The 16,880-nt window shown below is 35.3% G+C and overlaps 2 protein-coding genes and 1 long non-coding RNA gene across 4 annotated transcripts in view; all 3 read left to right on the top strand.

Moving 5' to 3' along the window:
- The window catches only part of LOC111696429 (activating signal cointegrator 1 complex subunit 2), a 74,596-nt gene extending 61,972 nt beyond the window's left edge, over nucleotides 1-12,624 (top strand). The window contains exons 1-8 of one of the 2 annotated variants that reach the window (XM_023466031.1): nucleotides 5,003-5,099; nucleotides 6,158-6,316; nucleotides 6,597-6,712; nucleotides 7,246-7,545; nucleotides 8,179-8,262; nucleotides 10,086-10,224; nucleotides 10,868-11,811; nucleotides 12,141-12,624. In XM_023466031.1, coding sequence (XP_023321799.1) covers nucleotides 6,163-6,316; nucleotides 6,597-6,712; nucleotides 7,246-7,545; nucleotides 8,179-8,262; nucleotides 10,086-10,224; nucleotides 10,868-11,811; nucleotides 12,141-12,590 — 2,187 coding nt within the window. In that variant the 5' untranslated portion in view covers nucleotides 5,003-5,099; nucleotides 6,158-6,162 and the 3' untranslated portion in view covers nucleotides 12,591-12,624. Of the gene's footprint in view, nucleotides 1-5,002; nucleotides 5,100-6,157; nucleotides 6,317-6,596; nucleotides 6,713-7,245; nucleotides 7,546-8,178; nucleotides 8,263-10,085; nucleotides 10,225-10,867; nucleotides 11,812-12,140 lie in introns of those variants that run through there. The other variant, XM_023466030.1, reaches the window with a different exon arrangement.
- LOC111696436 (uncharacterized) lies at nucleotides 5,612-6,157 on the top strand. Its single transcript, XR_002764082.1, has 2 exons — nucleotides 5,612-5,689; nucleotides 6,101-6,157. It is a non-coding gene; the product is annotated as an uncharacterized LOC111696436 (long non-coding RNA).
- On the top strand, nucleotides 12,612-16,829 carry LOC111696433 (set1/Ash2 histone methyltransferase complex subunit ASH2). The gene is made up of 6 exons (XM_023466034.1): nucleotides 12,612-12,830; nucleotides 13,583-13,675; nucleotides 14,533-14,629; nucleotides 14,871-14,997; nucleotides 15,710-15,845; nucleotides 16,293-16,829. The coding sequence occupies exons 1-6, from the start codon at nucleotides 12,624-12,626 to the stop codon at nucleotides 16,653-16,655; spliced, it is 1,023 nt and encodes a 340-aa protein (XP_023321802.1). The 5' UTR covers nucleotides 12,612-12,623; the 3' UTR covers nucleotides 16,656-16,829.
- Nucleotides 16,830-16,880: the final 51 nt, after the last annotated feature.

A 16,880-nucleotide genomic window follows, 5' to 3' on the forward strand; every position in this document is an offset into this window, starting at 1 on the left:
TTTGATTTTCTGTCTAATCCTCTCTTTTGGATATCCCTGCTAGGTTCCGACAAATGAGCGTTCTTTCATTGGTTGTGTGCAAAATTAAAATAATTCTATTTTCTTTTTCAAACAAATATTCATACAGCTGAACTTTTGCTGTCGAATAATGAACTACAAATTTACTAGAATACATTTAAGTAAAATATGTTTACTAAAAAAGTTCAAAGTCATCAATAGTCTTTTTAAAATAAAAAGAACACCGTTATTGATATCTCCAATTTCCAAAAAAATGTTATCGAAATGATATTTATCTTTATGTTTTCTATACTAATTCCTGTTTTGTAATTATTTTGTTTTATACTTATTCCTGTGTGTACTTTCATTGCTGTTTTCTAATTATTCCTGTTCTCGACTTATTCTTGTTATCTTTTCATTCCTGTTTTTCTACTAATTTTCCTCTTTTAAAAAATATGTTCTTGCTTTTATTTATTCCTGTTTCTATATTAACTAGGCTTTTAGGGCGCTTCGCGCCCATATTCTATTTCAACTTTTAATTGTGGCTTTATCTGTGAGCATCTTCTTTTTGTACAGTATAAATATTTCATAATATTTTTTTTTGGCGCATTTTCAAAATTTTCAAAAATAAAAAACTTTTAATTACAATTTTTTAAAATATTGAACATTCATAAACCTTCCCTGGGTTTACGTGAGATCCCACACAAAATTTGGGCCCGATCGGTTCAGCCGTTTTGACGTTTATTGGAAACAAACAAAAAGACAGACAGACAAGCTAAATTTATATAGATTCCTGATTTCTCCTCTTTGGCTGCAACATATTGCTGTTAAAGGAAAACAATTGTTGAAGTTTTATACTGCATGCCTTACGTAAGATTGTAATCTTATATTTTTCATCATAATTCCTCTTATTTGAAGAGCTATTGAGAAGGACAAAAATTTCTAAAATTTCTAAAATTTGATTGAATACATTTGCTTTTCTCATACTTGAAATCAAATTTAAAGGGACTGTAAAGGAAAAATGAAAGGGGGTATAGGCTGAAAGCTAATCACTTTAGTTCTCGATCGCGGCCCATGAAAGTTATATCTGATGTTCCTATCTCGAGAAATTGATATACAACTGTGTCAAATTTATACGAGGAAAAAAAACATAGAATAATGTCGTTTTAATGTTGCCCTCTCCTGAACTGTCTAGTTTGAAGTGGACAACTCAAAATACACTTCTTGCAGTACGACATGGGTCGATTAATCCTCCATTTTTATCTCAAATAGATAGTGTTTACATTCTTCAACAAGTAAATATAAATAGATAAAAATATAATAATGTTTTCCTCTCATAGAGCAATAAAATATATCCATTTATGAACTTACTACTCGACTAAATATCAAATATTTGATAAAAATATTTCTATTAAATTCTATAGAGGAACAGATAGAAAGTCCCATATACAGGGTGTCCCACGAAACATGACAGTGCAGGACGACTTGAATGTCGTCTTGATTTTTGATATAATGCTGCGTTTATTTGTCAACCTAATTTTAGAAGTAAATTTCTAGAGATAATAATCACAAAATTTCCCTTGTCCTGCCATTTCCAAAATGTGGTCTGCCTTTTTTGTGCTTTCAATATTGCCCGAGATATGAAGAATTTAACGTTCAGATTTCGACAATTTTGCTTTTATTTAACAAAATTGAAATATGAACCAAACTCTATATCTCAGGTAATATTGAAAGCACAAAAAACGCAGACCACTTTTTGGAAATGCCAGGGCTAGGAGACTTATGTGATAATTGTTTCAAGAATCATACATGTTAAAGTAGATAGAAGACTAAATGTCACAAATAAAGTCAAATACCAACAACGACTTTCCAGTCGTCTTCCTATTGTCATGTTTCGTGGGACACCCTGTAGCTTGAAAGTTGAGAGACTTTTAGGTCGTCTTTGATTTTTGAAACAATTTGCGGCATAAATTCGCTAATCTAAAGATTAAAAAAAACGATCTCCAAGTCGTCTCACAACTGTCCATGTTTCGCGAGGCACCCTGTATTTCATCTTTACGGGACAAAAGAAACATTTCATTTCTTTTATTATTTATGTATACTGCAAAAAGCGTATTTTGAATTCTCTAGAAGAATATTAATGTATTCTCATCGTATAACCATGTACACTATACGTAGGGGTACCCTAAAAGGATAAGGGTAATGTTACATCGTCTATACGCAACATCCCCCCTACTGAACTTCCGACCTACTAACTTTCCGACCTACGGCAATATCGGACCTACGCCAGCTGTTTATTTTTGTATTATTTGAGGGTCAGGTTAGGTTAAGACAATTTCTGGGCCGAGCGCTGCGGCTAGGACAGTCTAGGGGGCCGGGCGCTGCGGCCAGAAGTCCATATAGCAGCTGTAAAACCACGTACTAGTAGGTCGGATGTGTAGTATAGCGGATTTGGCGTAGGTCAGAAGTGGAGTATAGCGGATTTGCGTAGGTCGAAAAATACACCACCAAGGATAAGACTGTTATAAAGACGACTTGAAAGTCTTAAAATATGCGATCCCAAGTTTAAATTATATTTGGTATTTAAATGCATGCTTATTCAATGATTTGGCAAGCAAGAAAGACACAGAAAGTATGACGTATATAGTCGTCTTTTAAGTATCATCTTTTGTGGGTAACGCCGCGCTGTATTGTTGTTTTCTGAAACGATCAGAAACAAACATTAATATATTTTCATGGTATTTTAGAGCTAGTGTTTAATACAGTGAGAACCAGTGGAATAGAAAGACGAAGTAAACGTTTATTTTACAGTAGCTTTTAAATCATCTGATTTGATGAAATGAGTCTGTTTGAAAGGTACAACTGCTTGTCTCTTGTTTATATATGGTACTATTTAAAGTAAATCTGACAAATCTTTTAGGTAATAATATCAGAAATACCACCTGAGGGAAATCCTGAAATTAGAGTGTATCATGAGACTTATTGTTTTGAGAATAATACTAGTATAATCAGATTTATGAGCCCGGAGCTGGAAACTTTAGAATGGTGGATATCGGGATTAATTTGATATTTTTACGATCCAAGTAGTAAGTTCCAACTTCCTCAATTTGTATGGGCCCTACGCTCTTCGGCATGTGACGTCTTTATCAATTTTCTCCTTATAGACGCAACAGATAGAAGTAAGATTAGTAGCGATCAAACGCGCTTTTTTATCGCATTAAGCCTATACCCCTTTCATTTTTCGCGAACACTCCCTTTAAACTATCCCTGGAATGTATATCCAACCTAAACCTTAAACCATCCCTGGAATGTATATACCCAACCTTACCCTTAAACTATCCCTGAAATGTATATATCCAACCTGAACCTTAAACTATCTCTGAAATATATATACCCAACATAAACCTTAAACTATCCCTGAAATGTATATATCCAACCTGAACCTTAAACTATCTCTGAAATGTATATATCCAACCTTAACCTTAAATTATCCCTGAAATGTATATATCCAACCTTAACCTTAAACTATCCCTGAAATGTATATCCAACTTGAACATCACACAATCCCTGAAATGTATGAACTATATTCAACATTAACCTCAAACTATACCCTGATATATATTCAACCTAAACCTTAAACTCTGAAATGTATATATCCAAGCCCAGCATAAACTTTAAACTATCCCTGAGATACAGGGTTACGCACAAAAGATGAGACTTCAGAGACGACTGTTTGGAATTTATACTGTCTCCAGTTTCCTTATATTCATACAGGGTGTACCAAAAAACATGGGAATTCAGTGACGAATTGGATATCGTCTTTGTTATGAATTAGCATTGTAATAGCTGATTTCAAAAGCAGTAATATTATTATGTCTGCAGGAGTTCATTTTATGAAAAGGGTAAAAGGCTGTAAAGATGTGTCCATAATGTCTCCGCAAGATGAACAGTGAAGACGGACAAGTTTACTCTGTTTGTATACAGCAAATTTCTTGTTTTACTAAGTACAACCGTCTGCAGTCAAAACATAAACAAACAAAATGTGATCATATGTAGCAGACGAAACTCTTACAGATTACAGCTAATTCTCAGTAGGTGTCACTATACTAAATCAAAGAATTATTTAAAAAGACGATATCGAATTCGTCACTGAATTCCCATGTTTATTGGGACACCCTGTAATTCCTGCAACTGTAAACATGTTTCTGTCTTATTCAAATCACTGAAAAAGCTATTAATAACTTTTTTATCTTCATTCCAAGGGGAGGAATTCAATAAATTTAGGAAGCAATTAATATTTCCTCCTATAATTTATTGCATCCCTGTTGCCTCACTTGAATGAAGCATTTTAAAACAAATTTTATAGTTTTTTAAAATTTTAAACAAAATAAAACATTTAATTTACATCGCACCTGTTCAGGATTTTTTTTAGAATTTAAACAAATATTTTTATGTTGCAGAAATGAAATCTAGTTCATGTTTATTGACACTGAAAAATTGGTGTGTTTTATGTTCCGTTGGCTAATTAAAATCATGACTGGGGCCTAAACGTCGTATTCTTCTTCCACAGTTTTTCTTCAGTTCTCAATTTATATATGCTATAACCTCGTCGCCTGATATCCAACCTGTAGGAACTGAGTTTTTGCCACAAACGCTGATTTTCTAATTCTTAATCTTCGCAATTGAAACCCATGTCTAGACATTTGAAACTGATCAGTGATCAATTATGTACTTGGATCAATCAATCTAAGTTAAAAATATTGAAGGTTTACACCATCAGGTTGCAAAGATATAGAGATAGAATTTTTTTAGTTGTTGCAAAATGGCATTCCCTTTCAAATTGTCTTTGAGAAATATCTATTATCTAACCTTAATCTATAACTATCCCTGTTTTATAATATTTACCCCTGTTTCTGGAATTAGAATACTTTGCGGCATTTGCTCCGGCTTCATTCTCTCTCTCTTCAGCTCTCTTGACTCTCTTCGACGTTTAATAAAAATTACGAAATCCTGAAGAACTTAAGAAGCTCAATTTGAAACATGGTTAAATATCGTAATATTGTTAACATTAAAATGGCGAGACTACTCGGAGGCCCCAAATGGTAATTTAACCCCCCCAAATTTCTTTGTATATTATAATTTATAGTCTTAATTATTCCGTCATCTCATCTCAATTATTCCATCATGATAACTCATGATCTGATCTGAATAAAAATGACAAAGAAATTGGCAATGAATTAATATCTGGATTATATACATATGTGAACTGAAGATTTTACATCTATAATTTAAAATACATGAAGGTGTCTCTGAAGTCCCACATTTTTTGTTAAGCCATATATTAAATTACATAAATAAAATTACATCATTAAAAACCAGTATACAGGTCCAGAGAGTCCAAATGCTGTTTGCGGTTAAATATATTGCTATTTGTCAAATGTTTGGTAATTTCCTAGTATACGATTTTTGGCCCCCCCCCAGCCCACCCCCCCCCCTCCTATCAATTTTTACATGGGTGTGACAGGAAGTTTCTTAACTTAACCTAACCCGTGGCCGCAGCGCTCGGCCCTTAGCCCATCCTAGCCGCAGCGCTCGGCCCAGAAAGTATGTTCCCTTAAAATAACTTCTAACTCTAATCCACCTCTACTTTATTATGACGGTATCTGCCTAATGTAGAACTATATTTTTACATGTAATTAAATTTCAAAACTTCTACCTGATTTATGCAATTTTTTGTCGTTTACACCAGAGGCTTACACACTGAAACAGGTAGGGGGCTTTGGGGGGCTCATCCCCTCCTGTATCAGTAAAATCTTTGGTTTCCAGCCAGGGTTGTACAATTTCTCGAAAAATAATTTTTTCTTCCTCTCCCCCCCCCCTTTGAAAGTAATAATTTCCCCCAAGAAGTAATATATACTTGCGCTGGCTTAATTTCTCTGTAAGTAATCGTAGATTTGGAAAAACTAAGGTTTTTAGGGAAATGAATGAAGCATCAAGAAGGAAGAAAAAATGCCCTTTTTAATATAATTTCCCCCTCCCACACCCCTGCCAACAGGTGCTGAGTCTTCCCTGGAAAGTAATTAAAGTTAAAGAGGTTTTGAAGTTATTTTTAAAAAAATTATGTCGTTAAAACCCATTAATAGGACTAAATGATTTCAAGTGAAAATGGTTGAAGTTCCACTTGAGAAGCGAATGATGACGTTGGACGGAATAAACGGAGTCAGGAAGGATGTTCCAGCAATCCATGAGGTCTGGAAACAAACTAGGGAATGGTTCCCTTACCTTCCCCCTCCTTCTCAACAGGAACTTGTGCTGACAGGTACTTTACCTTCCCCCCCCCCCTTCTCTACAGGAACTTATGCTGACAAGTACTGTACCTTTCCCCTCCTTCTCTACAGGAACTTATGCTGACAGGTACTGTACCTTCCCCCTCCTTCTCAACGGGAACTTATGCTGACAGGTACTTTACCTTCCCCATCCTTCTTAACAGGAACTTATGCTGACAGGTACTTTACCTTCCCCCTCCTTCTCTACAGAAACTTATGCTGACAGGTACCTTACCTTCCCCCTCCTTCTTAACAGGAACTACTCTATTCTAGGTGCTGAGGATGCCTGGCTGGTTCATGGTGACCAGGTTGAGCAGGATTTGGTTTGGTTACTCCGTCTACCTTGTCACAAGTTCTGGTCCCAACTTCAGTTTGATCCAAACCTTCAGGTGATTGGGGGGGGNGGTAGGGGGTTCAGACCCCTTTGGGGCGCTTACCCTCCTCTGAAAATCATAGTTTTTTTTTCTTTCCAGGGAGAGGCTCAGCCCCCTATGCCCCTCCTGTAAGAGGTTATTTATTCTTTAAAAATCAAACCTCTTTGAAATCCCTCTTCTGTGTATTGGGAAGGTCTTACTGCCATTTCTCCTCCACAAATTTCACATTATTTATAGCCGTGTTGAATAAAAGCAGGGTTAAACGTTTTGCAAAATTGGGGGGAGGGGTTATTTCCTAAATTTGTGGCAACATTTTTTTACTGCATATCACTAAGAATGATCCATGAATTTTTGGTCATCGACTCTTCACAAAAATTTGATTCTGTAAGCATTAAATATCTTCCATTTAAAAGAGAGGAAGGAATTACTAATTTGTAAAATAAAGATTTTTGAGTAAATCTATTGTTAAATTTAATAGCTATATTTCCAGCTATAAACTTTATTTAGCTAGATGTATAATCGTATTAATTTTTTTTTTGTTAATTTAGAGATTCTTGGAAGGAATTCTTCAGCAGTTCCCCCGGGAGTACGACTCATCATCCTCATCCTCTTACACCTCCTCTCAAATACAAATCAGGAATAGAGATATTTTACACAAACTGTTCCTGGTTTTCCTTCGTATCTGCACCTATAAGGAGTCCGCTAGTGAGTTCTTTAGCCCAGAGTACTATGGAACCCTGATCTATGAAAAGTATATCCTGGATTTACCCAAGATTATTGATATATGCAGTCTCTTCCGTCCTTGTAACCGGGAGATTACTATCAAGATGGTTGCAAATGTTTTCAAGGTGATTTGATCTTAAAAAGGAGTCAATTTAAGAGCAGTGGGGTGTAGAGGCAACTTTTGTAGGAAATTCACTATTTTTTCCTGGCAAGTGTTGGCGGTCTTCTTATTTGTTTCATTTTGGTTATTCAAACAGTATTTTCAGCCCTGATATATTCTAATTTTTAGTTCATTTTAATTCTGAAAGGACTGTAGACTTAATTTCATGTGACCCTCCGCCTTAAAAGTGGCATATCCGATTTACAACGGTACCCTTAAAAGCTTTGTCTGAAAAAGAAGCATGAAATATCCAATTGGTTACGTCAATTGTTGTATCAATATATTAGTGAAGTTTCAGAATTAATCACTTTTCAAGCAAGAACATAATTGATCAAAAGTTTTAAGGGCACCGTTGTTAATCGGGATGTTCCTCTTAAAAGGAAAAGTCTCTTGAAATTACTAGGACAGTCCCGTTTATGCATCTTTTCAACTTGGAAAGTGTAAAAGATAGCTTGGTTTTTCGTTTTTAAGACAAAATTTTTTCTACTAAGCTAAATTTCACAATTTTACTAATCTATTTATGAGTAATTAGCTTGACTTAATCTCAATCCGAACTTTCTGTCTGTGATAATGTTAAAAAACAAGGTTATGTCTTTAGGTACAGTCTCGGTATTGCGAGGATTTGTTTACTACTGGAGAATCTATAGGAGAAGCTCTAGATAATGCTGAGGAACAGTGTCAGGTACATCATATTCTCACTAGTTGATGTAAATTCATAGGCTTGGGCACGTCCACTAATACCCACTATTTCTTCAGTCAGAGAACTGCAAATCACAGCAGGACACAGTGAAAGCTTATTTGAGGGTGTATACTATTCGGATCTTCAACATTTGCTTAGAATTTGGATCTGCAACATTTCCGTAGGATTTGGATCCGCAATATTTGCTTAGATCTTAGACTGGCAACATTTGCCTAGGATTCGGATCCGCAACATTTGCCTAGGATTCGGATCCGCAACATTTTCTTAGGATTTGGATCCGCAACTTTTGCCTAGAATTTGGATCTGCAACAGTTCCGTAGGATTTGGATCCGCAATATTTGCTTAGAACTTGGACTGGCAACATTTGCATAGGATTCGGATCCACAACATTTCCATAGGACTTGGACCCGCAACGTTTGCTTAGAATTTGAATCTGCAACATTTCTGTAGGATTTGGATCCGAATTATTTTTTATTTAAAAATAAATTGTACAAAAAAGAATCCGCAACATTTGTTTAGGATTGGGATCCACGACATTTCCTTAGAATTTTGATCCACAATATGTGCTTAGGATTCGGATCCACAACATTTCCTTAGGATTTAGATCCACAATATTCGCTTAGGATTCGAATCCACAACATTTCCTTAGGATTTAGATCCACAATATGTGCTTAGGATTCGAATCCACAACATTTCCTTAGAATTTAGATCTACAATATTCGTTTAGGATTCGGATCCACAACATTTCCTTAGGATTTAGATCCACAATATTTGCTTAGGATTCGATCCACAACATTTCCTTAGGATTTAGATCCACAATATTTGCTTAGGATTCGGATCCACGACATTTCCTTAGGATTTAGATCCACAATATTTGCTTAGGATTCGGATCCACAACACTTCAGAATTTAGATTCGCAATATTTGCTTAGGATTCGGATCCACAACATTTCCTTAGGATTTAGATCCACAATATTTGCTTAGGATTCGAATCCACAACATTTCCTTAGGATTTAGATCCACAATATTTGCTTGGGATTCGAATCCACAACATTTGTTTAAAATTCGGATACCTTAACCCTGATATACAAGTTTTAAGTTCCCATGAATAAAATCAGCCTCCTACGACAATGCTAAGTTATGCTTAAACACTGTTTAAATTTCCCGGAGAGAAATACGTTCCCCTTCCCCCCCCCCTTTGATTTCTAAACAAAATTGACTTTTGCATTTTTACTGCAGGAAAATCATGGAATAATTATCAGAATTAAAGATGGTTGAAAATTACATTATCTTTCACATTATTGATCAGATAAAGGCCTATAAGGTACTGTTGTGAAACCTTTAAATTTTTTTCTTCACAGGGTCTTCTTTAATTCAGTCGTTTTCTTTGGTCTTCTGGACTGAATCCCAGGAAGGAATATGATAATAACGATCCAATAATTCATTTCTTAATCCATAAAAATCGAAAATTCATGAAAAAGTCTGGAAAATTTCCGATTGCCATTGGTCGATTTATCAATACTTGGATTAAGATCAATGAAACGAAAAACATTGACGAGATCATTCTACATTCAGACCCATAAAACTGTGGACTCAAGTAATGATTTTACATAGTCCAATGAACATGCAACACTGCAATTTTGCAGTGTACACGGACCTATTTCACCGTTAGAACTGTTTGCTTTATAACAACATTAAATAAACATAAGACCCATTTCATTAGCTTTAGAAGCTACTGGTAAAACTATTTGTTTTTTAACAACATCATGCTTAAATGTCGTCTTCCTATTCCATTGTTATTTTTAGACGTTGAGTATGTCGCTGCCTAGCCGGAAGAATGTTGACGGATTGTTTGATCTTGTTGGTTTCCTTCTAGATGTTTCTAGCTCTACATATTCTCTTCTAGATATATTCCCGGGGGCAGGGAAACCTCTTCAACTTGCAGGAATATTTAAAATATTTATTTTTCATCAATTTGCATTTTTATAAGTGTTTTGGGGTCAGTGGATCCCAAAACTTAATAGAATTTTAATAGTTATTATATTTACCTCACTACTTAATGGTCACGACTGGATTTAAATAAATTATGTGACAGGGGTGTTAATTTTCTTGAAAAATAGTTTCAGAGCGAAATTTAAAAATATGATTTATTCGCTGAATCGGAGAAGAAATAGAAGTTTAGTAGAAAATAATTGAATGTTTGGGAACTAAATACTAAATACTAATACGGACGAAAAACTTGTCCATTGAAAATATATAGCCCTGAAATATAATAAACCGTCTACAAGATGGCAAGAGTCAGGAATCTAAAAAGTTTCTGATATTTTAACAATATTGATTTGGCCACTTGCAGAAAACGGACTAGATAATTGGTCTTGAAATTCTTATAGTTTCTTTTAAAATCTTCTGTTAATTTCCATTCACTTAGTTCTTACTTAGTTGTGTTTTTTGTTGTCTCACTTTAACCAAGAATTTAGTTTAATGTTTTCATCCATGACTCAATACACACTGTTGTATTTTCAATCTTGGCTCAAAAGTTGGAAATAATTAGGTTGTTAAGAAAAGAAATGAATATTTAAAACCTGTAGGTTTTGAGATGAAGCTTGCAGGGTTCTACCATTCCACAATTCTTGGAGTTCAGCAGATTCTTGAGAGATTTGTTGAGTCGGAGATATTAACGCCAGAGGAGTCGACTCTTTGCTTTTTTAATCTCCAGATATCTAGGCACAGATCCATCCTAGCCTTTAGAACTATTGTGGAGTTTAACTGTTTAAACCCTGTAATGAGTGAAACTCACTGTGATAAAGACGAAGCATTGGAAGGTTTTTTCTCCATATTTACAACTATTCTTCAAGAAAGAACGTTCCTCTTAGATTACAACTCCAGATATTCACTTCAAGATGATTTTGATGTGTTTGAACAGAGCGGTCTGAATGTTGATCCAACACGAAAGCATTATATCCTGGACGCACTTTGTGAAAGTTCTCAGGGTTCGGGTTTCTCCAATGTACTGACGGGAGAGAAGGAGAAGAAATCCAGCGTAACTCCGACAGTGGAAACTGTACCTGAAACAGGGGGAGCCACTGCGCTCACTAGTTCTGTCTTAAAACCAACCGAAGAATTAGATTCTTTAATCTCCAGTGTGAGAGACATGTTACCATTCCTTGGGGAAGGATTTGTAGAGAAATGCTTAGAACATTATCAGTTTAAAGTTGAGGAGGTTGTAAACGCTATACTAGAGGGAAACCTTGCACCGCACCTCGCCTCTTTAGATCAGTCCTTGGAGAGACAAGCAGTTGAACCTAAACCTGTCCAGGCTCCGAGGTGTATATATGACAATGACGAGTTCGACGTGAATTCTAGAGATGAAATTGATTTGTCCCGAATACACCGTGGGAAGAAGAATAAGTACGGGAACGCAATGAAGCTTTTGGATGATAAAACGGATATTAACAGTATGAGAGATCGATTCTCAGCACTAGGGATTGTTTCTGATATTGAAGTTATGGTGGGTGAAGAACGAGAATACGAGGTATTATATTTTTAATGTTATTTTTTTTCGGAGACCGGGTGAAAATCCGAATTAAAAATTGTCTCTATGAAATTTTAAACATTTCCAAAAGCTAGTTTTTAAACGCTTGATCTTTGTCAAGTAAGTAAGATATCCACTGTGACTTCCTATTCTTTATTCACTGATGGTAATACCCTGCAGGGATCTCTATATTTGAGGGATCAAGCATTGATCCTAAAATATTAAAGTGCCCGCATTGGATATCGAAATCAAGCGTTCAAAATTAACGACATTCTTACATAAGTTTTGATCTCTTGGTTTTAAAAAATATAATTATTTCTAATATGAAGGATGAGTATGATGATACATATGATGATGTAGCTGTGGGACAAGAGGAACCAGATAGCAGGGACGACGGAGGGAGACAGTTCGTACTACCAGTCGCACTAGGTGGGGGTAAAATACCTCGCGTTGTTCAAGAGAAAGACGATGAGGATGATGACGATGAGGAAGATGAGGAGGAAGGAGTCTTTGGTAGAAAACCGATGAATTTTGCCAGAAACCCCGAGGAAATCCGCCAGGAAAATGAGAGAAGGCGGCAAGAGAAAATGAGTAGAAATGCGCGAAAACCAGCCGCGCAGCAGCAGCAGCAGTATCAGTCTGCTCGTGATGTTGTTGGTAAACCTAAAGGTCAAGGTCAAGATAAACAGGTTTTGATAAACCGAGCTCGGAAGAACGCAAACAAAGGAAAAGGACACCGGGCTGGGGCCGAGAGGAAACAGGCGAAAGGAATGTTCTAAATCTGTGATAATTTTCTATTGTTAAAATTTCAGATGTCGGATTTTAAAGATGGCGGAACAGGTCGAGGACGAGGGACGAAAAGAAAACTTGAAAACACTGGTCCGGGCGGGAAGAAAACTAAAGGAGAACTAGCTTGTCCACCTCTACCACCGAACGGATATCCTAAAGAGCATCCGTTTAACCGGGATGGATACAGATATGTTCTGGCGGAACCTGACCCACATGCTCCCTGTAGACAGGTGCAAACAATGGTCCTTTAACTTTAGAAGATTAATTTCTTTTAAAAAAATCCTCCTACTTTATTTTCAAAAAAATAATTTTTAGAAAATAATTTTTTCTTCCTCAGATGTTACATAAGTTTGCGCGGAAAATTATTTTTCGCTGAAATGGGGAAAATAAATGATTTTCGGGTTAAAAAGAATCAAAAAGAAAAATAACTTGCCTTTCGATATTCCATTTTTAATTTTTTCTGAACTTGCATTAGGAATGGTTGCGCGGGATTTGGGATAATTTTAATTTAAGGTCCAGTTCTAATTTCGATTCTTATTTCGTTCTAATTTAAAATTTTATGTAAAATTAGTATAGTATCCCTAAATCCACAATGCATAAGTCCGATATGTGTCTGACCAACTGGATGCATTCTTGGATCAGTATGTATAGACCCTCCTAGGTGGATGGTTCAAGCTGTACATGCAATAATTTAATCATTTGTCTTAAAATTATTTGTTTTTATCTGAGTTTTAACTTTTAATCTGATTCAATTATTAATTAATTTATTTTGTTGTTGTCTTTTATTCTTTGTAATGAACCCATTGAACCGACCATCCTTTGAAATCCTTTAAAATTGAGATTACTAAGCTATAAAATGTACTTACTGTCAAACTTAATTATATTTTGTACTTTATAGCTTTGAAATTCTAAATACTCTTTTTAATTTAGTCTTTAATTTGATAAATTTTACTGTTATTATTTAATTATTATTATTATTAAGGAGTTTGATGAGAGTCAAGATATGGCTGGGAAACCTATTCCCCCCTTCCTCTGTCGAGTTGTTACACCAGAATCAGTTCTCTTGGCTCTGCAGGTGAATAGTTAAATCTTTTGTTGTAAACTTAGGAGTTTGTGTTGAAATGTTAACCCCCCCCCCTCCAGGCTCCTGCCATTTTGTGTCCTAAATTTTCATTTTTCATTTGTTGAATTATGAACAGTTTAACTTTTTTTAAAGCGCTATCTTGTCCTCCTGTCAACACTAAAAAATTAGCGATTAACTTTCCATTCCCAGTTCAATAACGTTCTCTGATCTACCTACATATATTTGAAGAATAATTGTTTCCCTTAAAATTACTTTCCCACCAGAAAGTAAATGTTCAAAAAAATTCTTTGAATAAAAAAAGAGACTTTTTTTGGTGTTGTAAATAATCCATTTAATTTTTGCAAAAATTATCTAAATTTTTAGATAATGAAATAAATGAAAATATTTGAGATTTTCCGAGTGATTATGAAATTCTAGTTTTTTATATCAAAATTACAGTTTTTCAAGTTTGATTTAGTATTATTTTGTTGCTTCTTTTAAGAATACTTTCCCACCAGAAGGGAGGGCCGGGTGTATATTTTCTTGAAAAAATTATTTCCCGCCCCCTTTCGAAATCACCCCCCCCCCCCTCCATATATTTGCGCGTAGCGGATAAATTTTGTTAAGGTTTTATTCGCTGAAATGGAAAAATAAATAATCCGCAGAAATTAGATTTTTAAGAGATATTCGTTAGAATAAAAAGAGAGAACATTTAGTGTGTTGGTGAATAATCAATACTTTTTCTAAATTTTCAGCGGCTCTAATGAATTAAACTTTTTGACATTTACGAAGGGATTATGAAATTCTAGTTTATTTTCTATCAAAATTACTGTTTTTCAAGTTTAATTTATTATTATTTTGTTGTTTAGGACCGAGCTCCTCAGCTTACAGTATCCGATGATAGATTATGGTTAACTGGGGCTAAATTCTACTGTACAGCTAGAGCTACACACGGAGTTAAAAAAGGTATAAGATTCACTTTCATTAAATCATTAATATACACTGTACAGAAACAATCCGTGCGAATGACGTCACATAGTTCCCGAAGGCATTAATGGTTTTCGAAAATATATTTTTCTTCCCCCCCCCCCCCCTTTAGAAAATCATTTTTCCCCAGAAGTTGTATATGCTTGCGCAGAGCGAAATTTATTTTTGGGGGTTGTTCTGAGGAGACAATCTATATATCCTCTACAATATCCTATCCTAGGGAAATGGTATTTTGAGGTCCGTGTTGCGGATTTACCTGAAGGAACGGCTGTAAGGATAGGTTGGGCGCAGAAGAACGGAAATCTTCAAGCTCCACTTGGATTTGACAAGTTCGGATATTCCTGTAGGTAAACAAACAAACAGAATTCACCTAGGAAAGTGGTATATTTACAAGAATTACCTTTGATCTTTGAAGGATGAGGGAAGGGGGGGGTGTAATATTAATACTGCAGCAATCAAACTTCAATTTTCCCAAAAATTAATTTATTTTCTCCCCAAATTAAGCGATGAAAACTCCAAAATAGTTAACATATTAAAAAGAGAAGATTGTGAGAAGGGAGGATTTTTCAAGCAAAAAAATACCTTTAATACAGATTGAAAATTCAAATTAATGCTTTTCTTACGAAAAAAAAACACCTTTAATACAGATTGAAAATTCAAATTAATGCTTTTCTTACGAAAAAAAACAAATTCAAATGAATTATTTTCATTTTCTAAATTTTGTAATCTACCAAATTTCCTAACAATTCAGCCTATTTTTTTCTTAGGGTAAAAAAGTATGATTATGACGCTTTTCCATCCAATTACCACATCTATTTCCCAGTCTATGTATACATTTAAATTGTGGCTGTTTTCTGAGAAAAAATTTATGAAAAATCTTCATCTCTATTATTTCCCTCCGCCCCCGCCCCCAAAAAACAAAAAACATTTTTTTTTCCTTTCTCTGTTAGATTTTTTAGTTTCTATCGCTTGTTCGTTAAAGTTTTAGTTCTAATTAATCTTATTTCTTCCCAAAGCTTAATATATGGAATATAATTTTGCTAATCTTGTGTATTCTAGGAGTAGGAAGGGAACCAAGTTCCATGATAGTATTGGAAAACATTACTCGGACGGATACGGGCAGGGGGACGTGGTTGGTTGTCTCCTGGAGATGCCGGAGACTAAAGGAATTGATTACCTACCTCCAACCTGCAAGGGAGAATCATATTCACAATTAATGAAAATTCCGCATATATATTTAATATTCATTTAATAAATTTAACACCAGTGCTTATGATCCAGTTCCGGATCCGTTGGATCTGCAACATTTGGTTTACTGGATCCGGATCCTCAAAAATATGCGGATCCATGTATCCGCATCCACTATCACCAGGGCAAAGTATCAACCAGAAACTGTAAAAAACGTATTTCTCTCTAAAAAAAGCTTTAATTTTTCATTGAAATGGATATCAAGCCTTTTTGTGGTGGTTCTGTTTTTGTTATTTTTAAGTTTCAAGGGATAATTCAATTTTTATATTTTTATTCAAATATAAAGCAGAGATGATGCAAACAAAACTCACAATTTACTCTAAATTTAGGACCCGCCTATGCACTATCCAGAGGTTGCTTTGTTTGGTTATGAATATGGTTCCATTACTACCAGGATAAACCCCTGATAAAGTTTAAATCCCACCTGTACTACGAGGAAAAGGACGAGATGCAGGAGAACTTGAAGGCCCTGAAGCCCCTGGAGGGATCCAAGATTTCCTATTTCTTGAACGGGAAGAGCCTAGGGGTGGCGTTCACGGATATTTACAGGGGTGAATACTACCCGGCCGCCGGGCTCTTTAAACAGGCGCATATTAAATTCAATTTCGGACCGAGGTTCAAGTTTCCGCCGCAGGGAGCGCCTAAGTTTAAAGCCATGAGTGAGCGAGTGCGTGAACTAGAAGTGGAACAGACAATGTCGGATATGCGATTTTTCAGCGACAAGGAAGGGTTAAAAATTGATAGTTATGCATTTTAAAACATTAGAAACAATATTGATGAAACAATGTTGATATCTTTTTATGTAAAAAGTTTACAAGGCATACTACAAAGCCTAACTTCACTGACTGTTCTGTTGTAATTAAAGAATAATGTTAAATATTACTCACGAGAAGAACTAAGATATTGTTAGTTCATATAATTATATTTCAGAGATAATGGCCCCCGCGGCTGGAGCGTCTAAATTTCTTTGGCACTTCAAGCG

The sequence above is a fragment of the Eurytemora carolleeae genome, unplaced genomic scaffold (genome assembly GCF_000591075.1).
Source record: "Eurytemora carolleeae unplaced genomic scaffold, Eaff_2.0 scaffold6, whole genome shotgun sequence".
In the NCBI taxonomy this organism is placed as follows: domain Eukaryota; kingdom Metazoa; phylum Arthropoda; class Copepoda; order Calanoida; family Temoridae; genus Eurytemora; species Eurytemora carolleeae.